Here is a 23233-nt window from a genome sequence, read left to right on the forward strand (position 1 = left end):
GGTCTTGTTACTGAAAATTTTCTGTAAGTTTGAAGTGACTGAAAAATAAATTACTTCTCAAAACAACCATGTCAATAGGACAGAAAAGTCACGACAATATCAAGCATGGCTAGAGAGGCCAAGTCCTACCCAGATCCTGCTCACCCCAAGTGATGATACAATTCACCCTTGTAGGATTTCATATGATTATAAGGGACAATGTGGGAAGATTCTGTTAGGAGTCACTATCTCTTGGGTGTTGTGGATGACCTGGATATGGTAGAAACAGTGGGATTTCTAGTTCTAGCTTTTGACATCAATCCACCAAAAATCTCTTAGAATATATGAATTCAGTAAAGCTGCAGGACCCAAAATGAATACATAAATCTCAGCTGTGTTCCTGTACACAAATAATGAGCCATCAGAGAGAGAAATTAAGAAAACAGTCCCATTTAAAATAACATCAAAAGAACAAAATACCTAGGAATAAAGGTATCCAAAGACATGAAAGACTTGAGCCCCGAAATTATTAAGATATTGGTGAAGAATTTGAAGACTCAAATGAAGGAAAGAGATCCTGTGCTCATGAATGGAAAGACTGATTAGTGCTAAAATGTCCATTCTAACCCAAATAGCACACACATCCAATGCAATTACAACCATACTTCCAATCGTATTTTTCACAAAAACTGAACAAACAATCCTGACAGCTGCATGGAACCACAAAGGACCCTGAACAACCAAGGGGTTCCTGAGAAAGGAGAACAGTAGCTGGAGGACGCTTACTCCGAATTCAAACCATCTTATGCAGCTATGGTAACCAAACCATGTAGAAATGGCACAGAAAGAGGAAACTAGCCAGAACATTAGCAGGGAGAGCCAAGAAAAAAACCTGCTAATATGTGGTCAGTTAACTGATGACAAGTTTGCCAAAGACATACACCTGGGAAAGGACGGTCCCCTCAATAAACTGCTGGAAAAGAGAACATCACAAGCCAAAGGACACTGGGCACTGTCTGCACTGCACACAAAACTAATCCAAACCCACAGGTTTCCACATCAAACCCTTCCTCTGCTGGGTCCTCCGAAGACAGTGCCTCTCCAGACAGACAGCCAGGCACAGGAAGCTTCTCGCCATGGTTTCTTCACCTCTTCTTCCCATGGCCTCCTGTCGAAACTGAGCTCCTTTCAGTGTGGACGCAGCCCAGTCCTGTCCCAAAGCAAAACCCGGGTAGGTCCTGAGGAGGCCCATGTCCTGTATGCTGTGCACAGAGCCGAGTCTGGGGACAGAATCGGGAGGCCCTGTGCTGGTAAGAGATGTGGGACTGTCGCCCTCTGATGGCTAACTGGGAAATGCAGGCCGTAGCCATTCCTAGCTCAGGGGAGACCTAGATTCCTGCTGGTGGTCCTACTGAATCCACTGCATCTTGGAAATTCAAAAGGATAGAAGCAAATATCCTGGGACTTTTAGGAAAAATAGAACAATTAGAAAACATACACAATGAAATGAAATTAGACACAAATTTGACAACTTACACCAAAAGTCATTCAACATTGACCAAAAAAAATTTAAAATAGTAAACTATAAACAATACAGAATAATAATAAATAAACTATAAACAATACAGAAGAAAACCTACTTGATCATGGGGGTTTGGTTGTCTAGATCATGAGCTTTGACTTTTAACGCACCACACACACAGGATGCACTTATACCATTCGTGTGTGTGTGTTCATGCACATATACATGAATTCATGTGTGTATAAATATATATACATGAATTTGTATGTGTGTGTGTGTGTGTGTATATATATATACATGAATTCCTGTGTGTGTGTATATATATACATTAATTCATGTGTGAGTATAAAGTGAAAGTGAAGTCACTCAGTCGTGTCCAACTCTTTGCAACCCCACAGACTGTAGTCTACCAGGCTCTTCGGTCCATGGTATTTTCAGGCAAGAGTACTGGAGTGGGTTGCCATTTCCTTTTCCAGAGGATCTTCCGACCCAGGGATTGAACCTGCGTCTCCCACATTGTAAGCAGACACTTTACCGTGAGCCACCAGGGAAGTCCTGTGTGTATGTGTGTGTGTATATATATATATAAATATATATATATATATATATATACACATATATATATATATATATATACACACACATAAAATTGTGTGTGTGTGTGTATACACATAAATTCCTGTGTGTATGTGTGCATGCATGCTAAGTTGCTTCAGATGTGTCTGACTCTTTGTGACCCTATGGACTGTAGTTCGCCAGGCCCCTCTATCCATGGGGATTCTCCAAGAAAGAATACTGGAGTGGGTTGCCATGCCCTCCTCCAGGGCATCTTCACAATCCAGGGATCAAACCCTGGTCTTCTGCATTGCAGGCAGATTCTTTACCATCTGAGCCATCTTTACTATCTGAGCCACCAGGGAAGCCCTTGTGTGTGTATAAACACACACATATACATGAATATATTATACACATACACACATGAATGGTATTGACTGGAGATCCCAGAAATACACCATCCATTCATAATGAGTTCATTTTACACAACAGTCCACAGAACTAAATTGGGGGGAAATGGTGTTTTCAACAAATGGTGTTGCTAGGAAATTGGCTATCCACATGCAGCAGAATGAAATTGGACCCTTAGTTCATGCCACACACTAAAAAGTATATCAAAATATATAAAAGACTTAAATTAAAAAGTAAAATTTCAGTCAGCTCCTTGTATCCATGGGTTCCACATCCATGGATTCAAACTCCAGATCAAAACTATAAGAAAAAAATTTCCAAAGGGTTTCAAAAGGAAAATATTGAATTTGCCACATACTAGCACATATTTGCATAGCATTCACATTGCATTTATAACATTTATACAGTGATTATATTGTATTAGTTATTATAAGTAATCTAGATTTTATTTAAGGTATACAAGAGGATTTGCAAATACCATTTGCAAATACCATTCCATTTTATATAGGAAACTTGAGCATCCCCAGAGTTTGGTATACCAAAATTAGGGTATTCTGGAACCAATTCCCCAAGGGTACCAAGACATGACTGTATAAATTCTTCAATAAAACATTGGGGCAGGGCTTCCTTGGTAGCTCACTGATAAAGAATCCACCTGCCAATTCAGGAGACATGGGTTCAATCCCACGGTCCGGGAAGATCCCATGTGCCTTGCAGCAACTAAGTCTGTGCCCCACAACTACTGAACCTGCTTGCTCTAGAGTCTGCATAACACAGCTAGAGACTCTGCACAATAGTGCTCAATGAAAAGATACCTCATGACACAGGAAGACCAAAGATACCTCATGACACAGGAAGACCCTGCCTGCCCCAACTAAGACCTGATGAAGCCAAACAAATAAATACTTTTTAAAAAAACATAAAAAACAAATGTTGGCAATAATGCAGAGAAGTTGGAACCTTTAAACATTACTTATGCAAGTGGAAAAGGATTCAACATATGTCTATGATATGAATGTAAAATTACCATACAGCTCAACAACTCAACTCTTGGATACATACCCCAAAGAAATGAAAACAGGTGTTCACATATATTGATAGCAACACTCTTTATAAGACCCAAAAGGAAGAAATGGTGCAAATGCTCACCAGTGGGTAAATGGGTAAACCAATTGGAGTGGATCCATAAACCACTATCATTTTTCCATAAAAGAAATCAAGTGAAATGGTGCAGGCTATGTGGAAGAGTGTGCCAGTTCCTCAAAACTTCATCATAGAATTGACCTGTGATCCACCACATCCACATCAGGGTATACGCCCAAAAGACTGCAAACAGGGGCTGGACACCTATGAGTGCACCCATCCTAAGAGCAGTATTCATCACAGTAGCAAAAGGCGCAAGTGACCCAACTGTCCATCTGTGGATGAGGGGATCAAATAAATGTGGTGGTACACACACAAAGGAATGGAATTCAGCCTTAAAAAAAGAAGGATTCTGACATGTGCTACTGCAAACACAAACCTTGAAGCCATTGTAAATGAAGTAACTGTCACAAGCAGAACAAAATGACATGATTCCACTTATATAAGGTACACACAGAAGTCAAACTCAAAGGCAGAAAGTAGAGTTCAATGGCCAGGGGCTGAGGTAAATTTGTCTTTAATGGGCACACAGTTTCACTGGTGAAAATAGAAAAGTTCTGAAGATGGATGGAGAAGATATTTGTTCAACAATGTGAGTGTGGTTAATGCCATAGAACAGTGTACTTAAAATGTGTTAAATGGTAAGTAATCTGTACAATTAATCATACACACCTACATAAACACACAAAATACATAAAGTACTTATACATGTTATAATACAGAAAAGGCCATATTTATCTTATGACTCAGGTCATATTTATCTTGTGCACTTTACATCCATCAAGTTTGTGAAAATGAGGGAAAATATCAATCATGGTTCCAGGAAAAGAAACCTGGAACAGAACGGGGAAAGACATTTCCCTAAAGTTGGGGCAGCTGGTGAAAGTTGAAATGGGCCTTGGGTTGGATTGTAACATGGAAACCATGTAATTTCCTCGTTTGGACGCTACATGCTGGTTCCCTGGAAGAATACTCTTCCTGTCTTGGGTAAAATGCACTGGAGAATCTTGTGTGAAGTGGCAAATGCACTCAAGTAAGGAAGGCTGGGAAATCTGAGCATGCAGATACACAAGACTTTGTACTGCTACCACAGGTTTCTGTAGGTTTGGAATTATGGCAAAGTCAAAAACTTTCCAAAACACCTTATCAATACCACACCAGAAAATCAGAGAAAACATCACACTTCCTAACAGAGGGCAAGCCTTGTTACCTAGACCCACTTCATATAAACTCATGAACCTGATCGCCCCTGTATGAGTTCACATGGAATTGACAGGCAGTGTGGGAAGACGCTGGTAGGAGCCACTTTGTCTTCCATGCTATGAATGACCTGGATGTGAGAGAAACAGTGGGATGTTTGAGTTGTAATTTTCTACATAATTCCATTAAAACACCATGGGAACTAATACATGAATTCAGTAATGGCACAAAATCAATACATACAAATCAACTATACTTCTAAACACAAAGAAATGAACCATCAGAAAGAGAAAGAAAACAATCCAATTGACAACCGCATCGAAAAGAACAAAATACCAAATGATACATTTAACCAGGGGTTTCTAAGACCTGCATACTGAACACTTTCAGATGTTGATGAAGACAATGAAGAAGAAACCAATAAATAGAAAGATATCCCATACTCATGGAATGGAAGAATTAGTATTGTTAAAATGTCCATTCTTTGCAAAGCAATGTCCACTGTGAATGCATTCTTTGCCTAACTTTCAATGGTATTTTTTCACAGAAATAGAGCAAATCCTCTTAATATTCATGTGGAAATAGTCAAAGGAATCCTCAGAAATTAGAACTGGCTTGAAGCATCCTCTGCTTTGACTTCAAACAATGTCATGAAGCTATAATCACCAAAACGGTGTAGGACTCGCCAGTGCACAGACCAGAAGAGCAGGAATGTAACAGAGCCCAAGCTCATTCTGCTCACTGCACAACAGGCCAGTAAAGTGGGAGAGAAAGTGTTGGAACAAGGAATAATGATTTTAATTGGAAAGCTAGCAGACCAAGAAGATGGCAGACTAGCCACTCAGTCCATCTTTTCTCAGACCCAGTTGGGGCTCTTTTATACACAAGGGGAGGGGTTGGTGACCACTGCAATGCTGACTAGTGGCTGTTTGGCACTGCAGCTCCACCTGCCCAAACCCTATTACAACTGTATTACTTCAGATGGTGATAAGTGCCCTGCAGAGAATGAAGTCAGTCTGCAGCCATAATACCCTGAATGTATGGCATCGCCTCTGGTCTTGGAAGCTAAGTTGGGATTGGGCCTGGTTAGGCCATCTATGGTGTTGTACAGAGTCAGACACAACTGAAGCGACTTAGCAGCAGCAGCAGCAGCAGCACTTGGATAGGAGACCACCTGGGAATACCGGGTATTGTAGGGTTTTGGGCTTCCCTAGTGGCTCAGATGGTGAACAATCTGCCTGCCACGCAGGATACCTGGGTTTGATCCCTGGGTCGAGAAGAGCCCCTGGAAAAAGGAATGGCTACCCACTCCAGTGTTGTTGCCTGGAGAATTCCATGGACAGAGGAACTTGGCACATCACAGTTCATGGGGTCGCAGAGAGCTGAACACAGCTGAGCGACTAACATTAACTAACTGACTAACTAAGGGGATGAAGACTCAGAGAGCTGCTTTTATTGGTGGGCTCAGCAGAGAAGGTTCTCCAGGCGCTAGTGGTTGTGAAGGAACTTAATGGACCCCTTTCCTATATGGCCTCACTGATGCCAGGAGCCAGGCTTTGCCAAATAACAGTCCAGAGGCCAGCCTGTCATGGTAAGTTCATTCTGCTCTCTTGCTTCTTCCATCTGATAATTCAAGAGGCCCTCGCATGTGTTTTGCCTCCTTACCACGTCTTTTCTTCACCCCGGTTTCCATCTTCACTGGTAGTGCCTCGCCTGCATCCATTCCTGCTTTGAGCCACGACTGCCCCTTTAAGCTACAGACCCCATCCTCTCTGCTGCAGCAGGGAGGGCTGGGTCACCTGGAACACGGGTCCTGCCACTGCTGTGACTGATGCTGCAGGATGCTCACCATCCTTCGGGTTTGTCCTGCTCAGCCCCTCACCACCTCCTGTCATCCGTGGGGCCAGTTCTTCCAAGGGGGATGGCAGGCTCTTTGGCTTCTGGTTGATATGCTCTCTCTCCAGCTTGTTACCTTCCTTAGAAATGTTTCATCATCTCCACCAAATACCCATTTGGAACTTTTAGGATGGCACTTGAGACAGGCTCCTGTGTCACGTCAGTGCCCCTGCCCCCTCCCCCTTTGTCCCCACGTGACCTCTGGGCACTCTCCACCCCAAACCATAACAAACTCACCTTAGTTCCTGCCATAAAGTCCTTCCCTGCATCTCTGGCGCCATCTCTCGTCATCCTTGCCCCTCTGCACCGTCTTCCATCCATCAGGCTCACCTGGTTGCAGGTACTGAGAAAAGTGAAGCTCCCTATGCCCCCAGAGGCCCCTCTTCCCCGCAGCCTTCACCTCATCCTCGTCCCTCTGGATTTAGCATTTTGTACTCTTTGAACTGGCATTCAGTTCAGTTCAGTTCAGTCGCTCAGTCGTGTCCGACTCTCCGCGACCCCATGAATCACAGCACGCCAGGCCTCCCTGTCCATCACCAACTCCCGGAGTTCACTCAAACTCATGTCCACAGAATCGGTGATGCCATCCAGCCATCTCATTCTCCGTCGTCCCCTTCTCCTCCCGCCCCCAACCTTTCCCAGCATCAGAGTCTTTTCCAGTGAGTCAACTCGTCTCATGAGGTGGCCAAAGTATTGGAGTTTCAGCTTTAGCATCAGTCCCTCCAATGAACATCCAGGATTGATCTCCTTTAGAACGGACTGGTTGGATCTCCTTGCAGTATAAGGGACTCTCAAGAGTCTTCTCCAACACCACAGTTCAAAAGCATCGATTCTTCGGCGATCAGCTTTCTTCATTACGATGAATTTAATTGCTGCTGTACACTCCTCCCCACCCCAATTTGATATTAAGTTTTCCTTTTTAATTTTTAAAATTATTTTTATTGTGGTAACAGTGGACAGGGAGGCCTGGCGTGCTGCGATTCATGGGGTCACAAAGCGTCGGATACGACTGAGTGACTGAACAGTGATTTATACTATTACATAACCCTCACGTGTGCCTTGTATGTCAACTTCACACACACTACAGCAAGCTCACCGCCAAAAATTTAGTTTCAGTTCCTCACCATATAGTGGGCCCTTTACCCATTTCTCCCTCTTTCTTTTCATTTTTAAATGTCAGTTATGAGCACCAGGCCTGGGCACAAAGTAGATGACAAGCCAATGTATAAGCAATGAAAAATTTATAATGAAAAATTAAATTAGATCTAAATTCAAAGATGATTTATGGAGAAAAAGAAAGTTTTTTCCATTAGATTTTTTTTCCCCATTAGCTTCCATAATGCTTTTCCATTAGCACAATGCTTCCTTTTTTTCCTTCTATTTCCTTGTCTATATCCATCTCTTTGCACCATAATGTTCTCTGTCTTATTGTCTTCCCATAACGCTGATGTACGAGATAGATGGACTCCAGGTTAGACATTTACAACTAGCCTGTTTACATTTCCTGAGACAAGAGATAGGTGGGCTCCAGTTGAGGCATTTACAATCAGCCTCCTGTTTGCCCTCTGAAATGGAAGTAACCACAGAAAGATGATAAATAGCCAGTGTTTGTCTCTTACAAACACTTTAAAGTAATAATCATGGCAATGACAAAGAGGGACAAAATCCTGCTTGAATAAAGGATTAAGAGATCTCCCCTCCCCGCCACCCCCTTTTGGGACAAGGTGAAAATGCCAGACCATAATGAGTCCTGCTTCTCCCAGAAGCCTCCACTTTGAGATCCATCTTAGCTGAGGGGTGTGTGCACACCAGGGGAGAGTCCCAGGATAGGTCAGGTGTGAAAAAAGAAACCAGAAATTTGGCAGAAAGGAAAACAAAGACCCAGAAGAACTGGCCTATATAAATGACTTAACCACCTCTTTACTGCACTTCTTCTCACCAGGGGGGCGCCCATAACCTTTCTCTCCAGGTGTGTATTTCTGTCTTGCTTCTGTCTTAACTACACCAACTGTTTCTCTATGTTCTTTCCCACGTGTTGCTGTGCTATGTCTCTAATAATAAACTTTGTACCTGAATTTACAGTTTCTGCCTCCATGATAAATGCATTTTTCACTGGGGCAAAGATCCAGGGAAAATTAGTTTCTAGCCTCTAGCCCTTGCTGGCCTGGTGGCTAGGATTCCTGGGTTTCATTCAGGCTACCCAGGTTCAGTTCCTGGGTAGGGAAATAGATCTCACTTCATGCCACCACTCACTGCTGCTTCACTGAGATCAACTCAATGTTTATCACCATTTAATCTATATTATATGAATTTTTGCAACTAATTTGTAACTTATAGAAAAAAGACTTCTTAGGTATTAACATACTGGTGTTTCCAAAAGGGGGAAACTGTATTAAGAAAATCTGAACTTAAGAAAATATGTTTTGATGTAGCAGAATTATTATTTTATCTTTACAAACCAGCATTTGTTAAATACTTGACTGCTAATAACTGTTCAGGCTTCCCTGGTGGCTCAGCTGGTAAAGAATCCACCTGCAATGCAGGAGACTTGGGTTCAACCCCTGGGTTGGAAAGATCTGCTGGAGAAGGGAACGGCTACCCACTCTAGTATCCTGGCCTGAAGAATTCCATGGACTGTATAGCCCATGCGTTCGCAGAGTCGGACACGACTGAGTGACTTTCACTATTCACTAGTAACTGTTCAGAATGAAATAAGAACTTTCAAAAATCTTTGGACACAGACGCTCTAACTTAATTCCCCTCTGGGATAAACATTTTGCATGTACTCTTAGGTTATATACACACAATAGGCACAGAACTCTTTTATTAAGCATTTTATTTTCATATAAATTAACATCCTATAAAAATTAAAATAGAAACACTCAATACAGTATTGCACATAGCAATCTCTGTTAAATGCCCCATTATATCATTGACGTTCATATACACATGGAGGGACTGAAGAAGACAGGAAGATGGCAGAACAGCAACCCGAGGGCCACTACTGTGTCTGACCACATCAACTACAGACTGAAAGGTGAGGACGGTATTTTACATAAATAGAAACGTGGTTACAATTCAGATTCTCTTTGTAAGTTGCCTCCATAATTGGTTTGCAATAGCGACAGATTCTCCCCTTTATTCATAGCCATACCCCAAGACATATCATTTTAAAAAATCTATTAATGTTAGACAAAGCCATCACAATGTTTCAGGAGTGACTTTAAAATACTCTCAGAAAGAGTGGAGATATACTTTTTCCCTCTCAAACTAAAATAAAATATTTTCCTAGGCTCCTTTAGATCATAGACTCTTGCATACTCATTTCATACTTTTTGATTAACTGCCGTAACACATAAAGAAAACCCCAATCAAGTCACAATACTCAGGCAGGAGGGTTTAATGAACAAGTCCTAGGTAGATACCAATCCATTTAAAAGTTACTCTTTTTTTTTTTTTTCCAATAGTTGTCATGTTTGGCAATTTTATGAGGATCATTTAAAAGCACTGTGTCATTTTCTTTGAGAAGGGCAATGGTAAAAGTTATAGAGAGGCACAACTTTGGTTTAATTGACCTTTGCTGCAGACTGGCTTTATGCAGGTCCTAAAGGACATGGTTGATAAAGGCCCTTATTTAAATTAAAATTACAATTCCTGCCTATATTAAATGATGTATAGAAAGGGTTTCCTTTTGCTATATTTTTTTTCTACTCATTTTCTAATGAGTAAAAAAAAAAAATGATAATCTTCTTTCACAAATATATAGTTAAAGAGACCAACCCAAGAGCTGGGAAAGCCTTATCTATGACATATATAAATGGTACCTCAATTTTAAAATAGAAAATTTATATGTAGATGTGAAACTGATACAAACAAGTCACTAGAAATAACATGTCAACCATAGATCTAAATGCAGTGACGTGGAGTACTGGTCATCAGGAGAAAGAGTGTTTCACTGTGACAGGGAATATTCTCACAACAGTAAGTTGGAGGTTACTGTTTAGCATGTTCAGAATTAATGCAGATACTGCCTCTTACACATGCTGTTTTGGTCTAGTGGTAAAATACCATAAACTTTTTCAAAAAGAAAAGGTGTCACATTCTCCACTGGCCTACTGCTTTTGCATTTCTATATGAATACAGCGTAGAATTCAACAATCAGTAAACTGTCTGGAAAACATAAAGATTATGCAAGAGGCCAAGAAGAAACATGATCAAAACGATGAGTTTCCTCAGGCCAGCTGAATTCTGTGGAAGTGGCTTCAGTGACTCATTTTTGTTCTGTTTTCATTGGTCAGGTTTTCATGCTTATTTTTGCTTTCTGAAATAAATGCACCAGGTAAGAGAAATAGTTAGAAGGAATAACTTTAAAAGAAAGTATGGAGTTTAGAATAGTATTTTCATTTGGATCAAATTCTTTGAGAAAAGGTTAAAGATCCACAGCTCATAAATGAAAAAAGATATAAGTAAAATCTATTTATCTCTTAGAATGTTCATTAATGTTTTTGAGGGGAAAAAAAGGTTTCAAAATTCAGCTTCTAATCGATGTGAAAGAGTATCAGCTCACCTTTCTCATTTTCAGTCTTATGTACAAACACATAAATATGAAAATTGAACCGAGGCTTCATCTCATTGTTAATGTGATTTAATTCTCTTCTATGACTCAGATGGTAAAGAATCTGCCCACAATATGGGAGACCCGGGTTCGATCCCTGGGTTGGGAAGATCCCCTGGAGAATGGAATGGCAACCCATTCCAGTATTCTTGCCTGGGGAATTCCATGGACAGAGGAGCTTGGCAGGCTATAGTCCATGGGGTTGCAAAGAGTTGGACACAACTCAGAGACTAACACACTTTCATCTCATTGTTAATATGATTTAATTCTCTTCTATCCTTACAACAGTATAATTGTGGTTAGTAAATAACTATTCCTTCTCATTCTATACATGTACTTGAAGATTTACTTTCATCAAAAAGACAGAACATAAACCAAACCATAATATAATACTTGTTGTTCAAAAAGATTTTGATACAGAGAAACGGAAGGGAAAATATCTTTTAAATGCAGAGATAATTTCTAACTTTTTCTAAATAAAGCTGTTTAATTGTGGCCCAATTTGGGTTATTTGAATATCTTCCATTTACACTATATTAGATGAACTCAATTCAAAATGCTATTTTAAGGTCTAACCCAACTTTTCATTTAAAATAGCATTTACTTACTCTAGTGCCAAGCGATAATCCCTCAAACATTCAACAAAACATAAGACGGCATCACATGGACTCATCATGTCCACCAAACCCTTCCCTTCCTGGTGCACAACCTGGTGTTTTATTTTGAAGGGAGAAACGAGTAAAGACGGAAGAGCTTGGCTTGTTACACTTGGCTGTGGGCTGACAGCTGCTGGTAGACCCCTGTGTAGCCTGAGCCCCTGGTCTGAGCAAAGAACAATGCTGCACCTGGCACTCCCTGTGTTAGGCCCCAAGGGTGCTCATGGGATTACAACAGCTGTGCTGTGACCCATGTATGATGAAGAGAGTGAAAGATGGCCCCCAATTCCACCAGCAGCCCCCCACATATATGTAACCCCTCTTTTAGCCTCTGGTACCTAATTACAGGCAGAAGGAAAAGAAGACTCTCTAAGTCGGAAGCTCATTATTTGTTCAAACTTAAGAGGAAGATGATTAAAATGTTATTAGGTGGATTTGTATATTCTGAGAAAAGAGCGTTTAAAAGCCAGAGAAAACCACAAATCAAAAGACAGAATAAATACTTACAATTCCAGAGTCATGTCTTGGTTTTATTTTATAGAGTGACTTTCCCTTTTTCTGCCTACACACCTCTTCAGCTTCTTTTACTCTGGGTGGGGAGAAAACACATGATATAAACAAAGACTTATAAAGACCACTACAGTCCAAATATAGTAGGTGACCAAGTATCATAAAGGATTTGATTTATTAGAGAAAAATAATACCACATACACAGGAATGTTACCTGATACTTGATTTAAAAACATAATAGAGCTAGAGGTGAATTCATCCAGTGGCTCCTAACTTGGAATCAAAGAAGGCTGAATGGAATAGGACACAAGCACATCTATATTTTTAGGCATACTAAAGGAGTCTGACACATAGGAAAATAAAGACATATCCGTCATATTCAGGTGAGGGTGCTGAGGTTGACTCCATTACATAAATGGGGATGGCACTACTACACAAATCAGAAGCATTAATGAAATAAGCAGTATCATATAAGAACTCTTATGTTTATTTAAAATGATCTCAGATTCAGTTTCCACATTATGTTTCCCCAGGCATGGAAATCTATACAATGAATACTTGGGACAGGTTTTTTTTTTTTTTTTTAATTGAGCTTCATCAAGCATGGAAACCAGTCATTTGAAAACAGAAAATAGAGACTGAGCAGTAATGTTTGAACACATCTAGGATTTCCTTTTAAGCACGTGCTCCAAGGAGAACAGTATTGAATTTACCAGAGGAACAGTTAAAAGAGGACATCATTGGAAGGGAGGTTGCACAGCAAGTCTGGCCCTGCGGTCTGATGCTGGGGTAGCATCTGCTCACTTGGCTCCCTGTGTCCCTTAGGGAGGACAAGGGCTCAAGAATGCAGAACAGTATCACTGCTAGGACTGCCCAGAGCTGCTGCAAACATCCAAACAGTTTCACTGCAAGAGTTCTTTAGAGGGCTTCCCTGGCGATCCAGCGGCTGCTCCCAATGCAGGGGCCTGGGTTCAATCTCTGGTCAGTGAACGAGATCCCATACACTGCAAGTAAGAGTCTGCATGCCACAGTTAAAGATCCCGTGTGCCGCAACTAAGACCCAGCACGGCTAAAAAAATAAGGCACTAAAATGTCTTTATAAAGTGCTCTAAAATGTTATGAATGATCGCTTCTACTAAGCAAATAGTGAGAAATATGTGTGTTAGTTGCTCAGTTGTGTCCGACTCTTTGTGACTCCATGGACTATAGCCTTCCAAGTTCCTCTGTCCATGGAATTCTCTAGGCAAGAATACTGGAATAGGTTGCCATTCCCTTCTCCAGGGGATCTTCTCAACCCAGGGACTGAACCCAAGTCTCCTGCATTGCAGGCAGATTCTTTACCACCTGAGCCACCAGGGAAGTCCAAGAAATATGTAGACTGGAATTCCATTAATAAAAACAGGTGCCATTAGAAAGAAAATAACCTACTAGGTGAATTTATTTTGTGATTCTCCTTGGGAATTAAAAATAGAGTACTTCTGGAGAAACTGACAGAGCTGTGATTCATCTTAATAAAAGACTTCTTATGGAGATCTTGAAACCTGTTTCTTAAAAGAAATGAGTTATAAATATATTTCTTAAGCCTGATGGTAAAGTTTCTAATGACAGAATTCATCTCCTATGAAGCTGAACGAATCCCTGTTTTTAAACAACAGCATGAAACAAGTCATTGAGTGCAGCAGCTATGAGGTTACTGTTATAGCTCACAGTAAGGCATGATGGATCAAAGTAACTCTTTTTTTTTTTTTTTAACAGTTAGTGAAAATCTAGTAGATCCTCTCTTAAATTTACTTGGGACTCTTTAAGGCATTTTGTAATTTTTTTTTTTTTTAAAGTGTACTTCACAAGCATTTAATCCACCAAAGCATCTTAATTTTCTTACTATCTTATTTTCTAAATATCACAGAAAGCCCAGTCTAATACAAACAATTTAAATTTTACACAGAAAACAAGTGTGGCTGTTCCCACAGCAGGAGAACTAGAGAGTGTGATCAGTATGCCTGAGTTGGCTCAGGGCTGAGGGCCCTGAAACCCAGGCAAGAGTCACAGGTGTGTGCAGATGCCAAGGGTGTTGCCCCAGCTCAGGGTTCAGGGTAGTTGTGCCCCGAAGGGTTTCAAAGAGAAATCTTAGTTTTCCATACTTTCCTTAGAAGGGGAAATGGGCTGAGAGCAAGGACTCTATATGGAGTAAACTGGGAGTGCTGAGGGGCACCCTGTTGCCCTAAGACTCCCCACCGAGGCCAGAGCTTCCTCCACCCTACTGGTTCAGGCTCTGGATATGAACATGACCGATGGGACAAGTGGTTTCTGTGTCCCCAGACTCTAGACTGCACACACGGCTGAGCTAAGAGCTGGGCCCTGGGCACCAGACGGCTGAGAGGATTCTCAAAGTCAGGTGCAGAGGAATTTTGGAAAAGCAGCTCCCAGGCTAGTTCAGTTTAGTTCAGTTCAGTCGCTCAGTCGTGTCCGACTCTTTGCGACCCCATGAATCACAGCACACCAGGCCTCCCTGTCCATCACCAACTCCCGAAGTTCACTCAAACTCATGTCCATCGAGTCGGTGATGCCATCCAGCCATCTCATTCTCTGTCGTCCCCGTCTCCTCCCACCCACAATCCCTCCTAGCATCAGACTCTTTTCCAGTAAGTCAACTCGTCGCATTAGTTGGCCAAAATATTGGAGTTTCAGCTTTAGCATCAGTCCTTCCAATGAAGCCTCCTAGCAAATGCTGCTCCCAAATGCCAGTTCTCTTTCAACAAAACTCTGACAAGACTTTCCTTCCACACTTTAGGCAGGAAAAAAGAACGTGTCCCTGGAGGTGAGCTGGCAGAAGTACGAGGAAAAATACTGAGGGAAGTGGGGATGGAGAGGCCCCAGACCCCTCCTGCTCAGGCCTTCCTCTGGGCACTGGGGATAGTCCACGAACTCCAAATGCGAGCCTGCTGATAACCCCCTTCCGCCTCACCCCTCAGTCAATGATTCCTAAAATTTCTTAATCTGAGAAGGAAAAAGAAGTTCATTACATAACTAGATACTAAGTGAATATGCACAGTGGTGATAACATTTCAAATAACAAACACAAATGACCACACGTCCAATTTGGAAAGGAGAAGGGAATAGGCTTCCCTGATAGCTCAGTTGGTAAAGAATCCGCCTGCCATGCAGGAGACCCCGGTTTGATTCCTGGGTCAAGAAGATCCCCTGGAGAAGGGAAAGGCTACCCACTCCAGTATTCTGGCCTGGAGAATTCCATGGGCTAGCCCCTGGGTCGCAAGGAGTCGGACACAACTGAGCACTTTCACTTCACTACACAGAGAAAGCAGCCTGGCAAGCAAGGAAGAAGTCAGGGCTTGCTTGGCACTTGAGTTTAAGTTCCAGTGAGGATGGGGGTCTGTGGATGGTGTGCAGAGAGATGTAACTCTTGCAAGATGCATGAAGATGATTTCTTTCTAATGTGGCTGTGCCTTTGATTAAGTGCATTCCTTAATCAAGACTTCACCTTGTTAGTCAAGTCTCCCAACAAAAACAAACTCCATAGATACATTGCTGTTGTCTTTCAAGTGAAAGGGAAGGGAGCCACTCCTCTAACATCGAGCAGTAATAATCCAGTCTAAGTGAGAGTCCCAGGAGCCGGGTTCGAGCATCAGGTCGGGAGCAGAGAAGAGTCTTCCAACACGGGCTGAGAGCAGTGCTCTCCTCCCCCTCCAGCTTAAAAGAGTCACCTGGCATGTTCAGTCTAAAAAATAATACTACCTTTCCTTCTTGCTAGTCTGCTTTTTGTGATGTTGTTTTTCCAAAGCCACTGGCAGTGATGAGAGAAGACTTCTCATTATCACATGGTTGTTTTTGTTCTTATTTCTTTGTTTAGGTTGCTGACTAGAAGTTGTAGTTCTTAGAATTAGCCTACCAAAGATGTCATTTCAAAAAAAAATTACTTCCTTTTATAGTTCTCTATTGACATCTTGGAATGTGAGGTCAAGTGGGCCTTAGAAAGCATCGCTATGAACAAAGCTAGTGGTGGTGATGGAATTCCAGTTGAGCTATTTCAAATCTTGAAAGATGATGCTGTGAAAGTGCTACACTCAATATGCCAGCAAATTTGGAAAACTCAGCAGTGGCCACAGGACTGGAAAAGGTCAGTCTTTGTTCCAATCCCAAAGAAAGGCAATGCCAAAGAATTCGCAAACAACCGCACAATTGCACTCATCTCACACGCTAGTAAAGTCATGCTCAAAATTCTCCAAGCCAGGCTTCAGCAATATGTAAACCGTGAACTCCCAGATGTTCAAGCAGGTTTTAGAAAAGGCAGAAGCACCAGAGATCAAATTGCCAACATCCGCTGGATTATGGAGAAAGCAAGAGAGTTCCAGAAAAACATCTATTTCTGCTTCATTGACTATGCCAAAGCCTTTGACTGTGTGGATCACAATAAACTGTGGAACATTCTGAAAGAGATGGACATACCAGACCACCTGACCTGCCTCTTGAGAAACCTGTATGCAGGTCAGGAAGCAACAGTCAGAACTGTACATGGAAAAACAGACTGGATCCAAATAGGAAAAGGAGTGCGTCAAGGCTGCATATTGTCACCTTGCTTATTTAACTTATATGCAGAGTACATCATGAGGAATGCTGGGCTGGAAGAAGCACAAGCTGGAATCAAGATTGCTGGGAGAAATATCAATAATCTCAGATATGCAGATGACACTACCCTTATGGCAGAAAGTGAAGAGGAACTCAAAAGCCTCTTGATGAAAGTGAAAGAGGAGAGTGAAAAGGTTGGCTTGAAGCTCAACATTCAGAAAACAAAGATCATGGCATCTGGTCCCATCACTTCATGGGAAATAGATGGAAAAACAGTGGAAACAGTGTCAGACTTTATTTTTTGGGCTCCAAAATCACTGCAGATGCTGATTGCAGCCATGAAATTAAAAGACGCTTACTCCTTGGAAGGAAAGTTATGACCAACCTTGATAGTATATTAAAAAGCAGAGACATTACTTTGCCAACAAAGGTCCGTCTAGTCAAGGCTTTGGTCTTTCCCGTGGTCATGTATGGATGTGAGAGTTGGACTGCGAAGAAAGCTGATCGCGGAAGAATTGATGCTTTTGAACTGTGGTGTTGGAGAAGACTCTTGAGAGTCCCTTGTACCGCAAGGAGATCCAACCAGTCCATTCTAAGGGAGATCAATCCTGGGTGTTCATTGGAAGGACTGATGCTAAAGCTGAAACTGCAATACTTTGGCCACCTCATGCGACGAGTTGACTCACTGGAAAAGACTCTGATGCTGGGAAAGGTTGGGGGCGGGAGGAGAAGGGGACGACCGAGAATGAGATGGCTGGATGGTATCACCGACTCTGTGGACATGAGTTTGAGTGAACTCAGGGAGTTGGTGATGGATAGGGAGGCCTGGCGTGCTGTGATTCATGGGGTCGCGGAGAGTCGGACACGACTGAGCAACCGAACTGAACTGATTGGCAGCCTTTTAAGTTCAGTGAAAATATTTTAATCCGAAAGAGCCGGGAGGGGCTCTGGACGGAGGCTGGGTGGGGACGGGGGTGCGGCTCCAGGAGACAAGCAGGTATGGACGCCTAGTGGACTGAGTCCCGGCTCGGCCCGCCCTTCTTTATAAGCGAGATGATCGCACACCCACACACCCACAAAAATCCTGAAAATACAGTAGAAACAATCAACCACAACAAAGGGACATATTTCGTAATTTGAGTTTGATTTCTGAACTTTAACACTGACAGTCTCACTCAGCGAGAAAAGCAACCACATCCGCGCCTCCAGGGCTGATGACGCAGTTCGAACTGCTCACAGCGACTTCCACCCTTCCGACCAGACCTCACAGGAGCCTCAGAACGGACCGGCCTGTGGGACCGGCCTCGGGAGGCTGGGCTGGCGGAAGGCGCCTCTGTGCAGCCCACACCCCACGCGCCACTCAGCGCGCAGACGCGCAAGGGGAGTCTGCCACTTAGTCAACAAGACCCGCTCAACTTTGGGGACTATTCATAGTCCAGAGTCCAAGATTCCATGACAATTAGATATCTATGTTTTGTGCTTATGCTCTAAAAGCTGCAAATACATTCCTCTCACAAGTAGAAGGCCAATAAGCAGAGATGATGTACATCAGCGTTTCCTGAAACTGCTATTGTGGAGAAGAGGTGGGTCCAAAGATATGGATCGTTTCTTCATAAGAAAACACATTCAAGTCATCAAGTTGATCCCCTAGATTCAGGATCTTTTTGATAACTGTCTAATGTCCTATAAATGTAGGACATAAAATGGATGAGCTACTGCAGGAAGAAACAGCTGGTTCTTAGGTTTGGAAAGGCTGTCGGTAAGGAAAGATGGGTCCAGAAGACAAGACTGTGCGCTTACTTCAAGGCAAAGGAAACAAAAATATCACACACACACACCCTCAGAATAACCTCTTGAGGTACATATTGTTGTTACCCAACTTTTACTATGAAGAAACTGAAATATAAAAAAGTCAAATTCCTCACTCGGGGTCAGAGTGAGTGGCAGATCCAGCCAGACACAGACAACACCTCCTCAGCCCAAGCTGTAAGCCTCGCTCTGTATGGCCTCCTCACAAGGCAAACACACAGGACAATGAAAAACACAGCCACCAAAATCTTCCTCTGTTTATTAACATGAACATAGTTATTTACATGTATGCATTTATATTTATCATATATTTACATTCATTATTGTAATTTATATTTATTATATTTGTTTCTATTTCTGCTTATTTAGAAGTATTTGGTTCTGAAAGGCTGAATCTCCTAGAACTCTGAGTATATAAAATGTGGCAGATTAAAATAGTTTTTGATAAATGAAAGTACCTAGAAAAATGGGTGCGTGTGTTTTACCAGATCCTGGAGACTCCAGGTTCAATCTCTGGGTCTCCCACATTGCAGGCAGATTCGTTACTGTCTGAGCCACTAGGGAAGCCTGATCCTGGAGAGGAGAAGTCTAACTGAACAAATTTTGAACCGTATTCAAGGAAACGTATTAATGGAAACGCAATGGGCTACAGTATTCATTTTTGAAAAAGGAAAGCATATAAGATCATCCAGAGAAAACAAAGCTACAACCACATTTTCTTGATTCTAATATATGGGAAGAATTCTTGATGTGGCTATCTACATAAGGGATGTGAACTGTAGTTAGTAAAAATGCAAAAATACAGAAGACAGAACCTTTTCCATTAGGCTTTTTGCTTGTTTACACAAATCCTTACTAGGATGCTCGGGGCTGGTGTACTGGGATGAACCAGAGGGATGGGATGGGGAGGGATTGGGAGGGGGGTTCAAGATGGGGAATACATGTGCACGTGGGGCAGATTCATGTCAATGTATGCCAAAACCAATACAATAAAGTAATTAGCCTCCAATTAAAATAAATAAATTTAAAAAAGAAAGAAACTAATTTTACAAGCTCTACCTCTGAGGGTTGCATAGAAAAAAGAGTACATGTAAGAGGAGCCTTTAAAAAATAAATAAATAAACAGACTAAATTTTAAGCTTTAGCTCAGTGAAGGCATTTGTGAGGAGAGGCAAGTCAGCACACACTTGGAGTGTGTAGTGCCCTTGCCTTTTGGTGATATAACCTGACAGAGGGCTACAACTCCGAGAAACCCACAAGGACAGTGAGCACGCTTCCCCCGTCATCTCAGCTCACAGTGGTCTTACCCAAATGGCAGCCAGCAGGCGCTCAGAGTCTCTGACAAGTGTTGAAAGTGCTGACATTCTGTGCTGCTGAACATGGGAGATGCATCTATTTTAGAGACTAGATGATTAAACAGTAAGGTTCACACTCCACTGTGTAAATAAGACCCTGAATTATATTCTGTCAAACCAGAGCATCTTCTCCTGTTCTTCCATAAGAAGTTTACTATGGTATCAGAAAGTTGAGAAATCTGGAAGATGCCACTTAGAACTTTTAAAAATGCTTGGATGATACATTTTAAACATTTGCTGAAAACAGGAATATTTGTATTCATTAACATGTTGGGACTGTAAAGCCCTGATAACATAGTTTTCATGGTTAATTTAAAATCTCTGGGGACTTCCCTGGTGATCCAGTGGTAAAGAATCTGCCTGTCAATGCAGGGGACATGGGTTGGATCCTTGGTTTGGGAAGATACCACATGCCAATGAGCAACAAAGCCCATGCACCACAACTACTGAGCCCGCAGGCTCTAAAACTACTGAAGCTTGCACACCCTGGAGCCTGTGCTCTGCAACGAGAAGCCACTGCAATGAGAAGCGCATGTACCACAAGGAAGAGTCGCCCTGCTCACGACAACTAGAGGAAGACTGAGCACAGTAACCAAGACATAGGGCAGCCCCCACCTCCAAAAAAAAAAAACCACCTCTCATTAAAAACATAAAAAAGAGCTTGCTTTTCTCATGGCTTTTGTAGTGTCGTTGTTCAGTCGCTCAGTCATGCCCGACTCTTTGTGACCCCGTGGACTACAGCACGCCAGGCTTCCCTGTTCTTTACCATCTCCCAGAGTTCACTCAAATTCATGTCCATTGAGTCAGGGATGCCATCCAACCATCTCATCCTCTGTCATCTCCTTCTCCTCCTGCCTTCAGTCTTCCCCAGCAGCAGGGTCTCTTCCAACGAGTTAGCTCTTCACATTAGGTAGCCAAAGTATTGGAGCTTCAGCTTCAACATCAGTCCTTCCAATGAATATTCAGGGTTGATTTCGTTTAGGTTTGATCTTGTGTCCAAGGGACTCTCAAGAGTCTTCTCTAGCACCACAGTTCGAAAGCATTAATTCTTCCATGCTCAGCCTTCTTTATGGTCCAACTCTCACATCCATACATGACTACTGGAAAAACCATAGCTTTGACTATATGGACGTTTGTCGGCAAAGTGATGTCTCTGCTTTTTAACACACTGCCTAGGTTGGTCATAGCTTTTCTTCCAATGAGCAAGCGTCTCTTAATTTCATGCCTGCAGTCACCATCTGCAATTCTCCAGGCAAAAATACTGGAGTGAGTAGCCACTCCCTTCTCCAGGGGATCTTCCCCACCCAGGGATGGAACCCAGGTCTCCTGCATTACATGCAGATTCTTTACTGTCTGAGCCACCAGGGAAGCCCCCAAGGCCTATTAGACAGAGACATAGACATAGAGAGTTTATCACGTTTCCTCCCATGACACTCAAAAGAGAGTACAGCAGAGCTATTTATACCACAATGGTTTGGAATTATGTGCGAGAAAGATGTGGGCGATACAAGGCAGGAGCGCATCTAGGAAACATACGTGTTAAGGGAGAACAAAAACCACAGTTTTTTCCTCTACTGGATTATTCCTTTCAGGCTAAAAATATGCTGCTGATTCCTCTATAAAAAAAAAAAATCCTTCACTCCTTCCCCTCCAGCAAGACCTTCTTTCTCTGCTGACTCCCGAGTGTACTGGCTCTTCCAGAAAGCTACCCATCATCCTCTTCTCCTGCGCCCATCAAACCAGGCGTCTGTCACTGACTACCTAACGCCTGCCCTTGTGAAGACACTGATTCCTCCTGCTCCTGCGAGCACCACAGCATGTCACATGGCTCTGGTTTATTCTGGAGCCTCTTCCACACGGTCCACCAGGCTCCACGGTCTGGCCCAGCACCCCTCTGTGCAGTCGTCTTCCACCTCTTTCCTCCTGCTCACTCTGTTCAGGATGCTCACTGCATCTTCCTCCCTCAGGCTTTGCACTTGCCACTCTCCCTGGCTGGAATGTTCTATCTCCATAGTCCCTGGTTTATTCCTTCACTTCCTTCAAGTCCCTGCTTACCCATCACTTCTCACAGAATACTGCCTGACAGGCCCACATATACTGCCGCACCTCCTTCAATTCTCTCTTCCCTTTGCCCTGAGTCCCCAGAGGATAGGGCAGGCCGCTTTCCTCACTGAGCTCTAACACAGGACCCCTTCATTCCCCTCTGAGCCGTAGTTCTCATGTTGTCAAGTGTAACCTCTGGACAACACGATGGCTCATGCTGGGGGAGTGCCACCTGCCCTTTGAGTAAATGCAGAGTGGCCAGGGCTTGGTGGGGGAGGTGGCGAGAAAGCTGGTGGATTATCCAGAGAATGTCAACATTGCTCAGTAAGATAAAATGGCAGATGAAACTGATTAAAGTTTTCAAACTTAGAAAGATACTCAAAGTATCGGGGATCCTGGGTGTTTTATTACTGATTTTAATAAACAAACAAACAAAACACCCAGAAGCAAAATAAATCAAAATAAAATGAAATAAAATAAAGTGCTCATGGGTTTCACATAAGACAACATACAGAAAGAGCAAGCATGAGTTGGTGCAGTCACCATGGAGAACAGTATGGAGGTTCCTCAGTAAAACAGAGCTACCAGAAGATCCAGCAATCCCACTCCTGGGCAAAGATTCAGAGAAAACTGTAATTCAAAAAGGTACACGCACCCCAATGTGCACCCCAACAGCAGCACTACTTACAATAGTCAAGACACCGAAACAACCTAAATGCCCACAGACAGATGAATGGGTAAAGAAGACGCGGTATATATATGTTCAATACAATGGAGTTTTACCATCCTCTAGGTCCATCTAGGAACATGGATGGGTGAACCCAGGGATGGGTGAATCCATACTAAGTGAAGTAAGTCAGATGGAGAAAGACAAATATCATTGATATCACTTATATGTGGAATCTAAATTAAGACACAAATGAACTTATATATGAAACAGAAATAGATTTACATA

At 42.4% G+C, this 23233-nt stretch overlaps 1 protein-coding gene across 1 annotated transcript in view; it reads right to left on the reverse strand.

Moving 5' to 3' along the window:
* Window positions 1-9566: 9566 nt before the first annotated feature.
* Window positions 9567-23233, reverse strand: part of FMN2 (formin 2) — a 363411-nt gene continuing 349744 nt past the window's right edge. Inside the window, exons 22-23 of the mRNA XM_088842479.1 lie at window positions 12485-12566; window positions 9567-11027 (exon numbers count right to left, since the gene is read on the reverse strand). Coding sequence (XP_088698605.1) covers window positions 11001-11027; window positions 12485-12566 — 109 coding nt within the window. The 3' untranslated portion in view covers window positions 9567-11000. The remainder of the gene's footprint in view (window positions 11028-12484; window positions 12567-23233) is intronic.

This window comes from Moschus berezovskii, chromosome 12 (genome assembly GCF_049115385.1).
Source record: "Moschus berezovskii isolate FMDL1 chromosome 12, NW_MosBer_1.0, whole genome shotgun sequence".
Classification (NCBI taxonomy): domain Eukaryota; kingdom Metazoa; phylum Chordata; class Mammalia; order Artiodactyla; family Moschidae; genus Moschus; species Moschus berezovskii.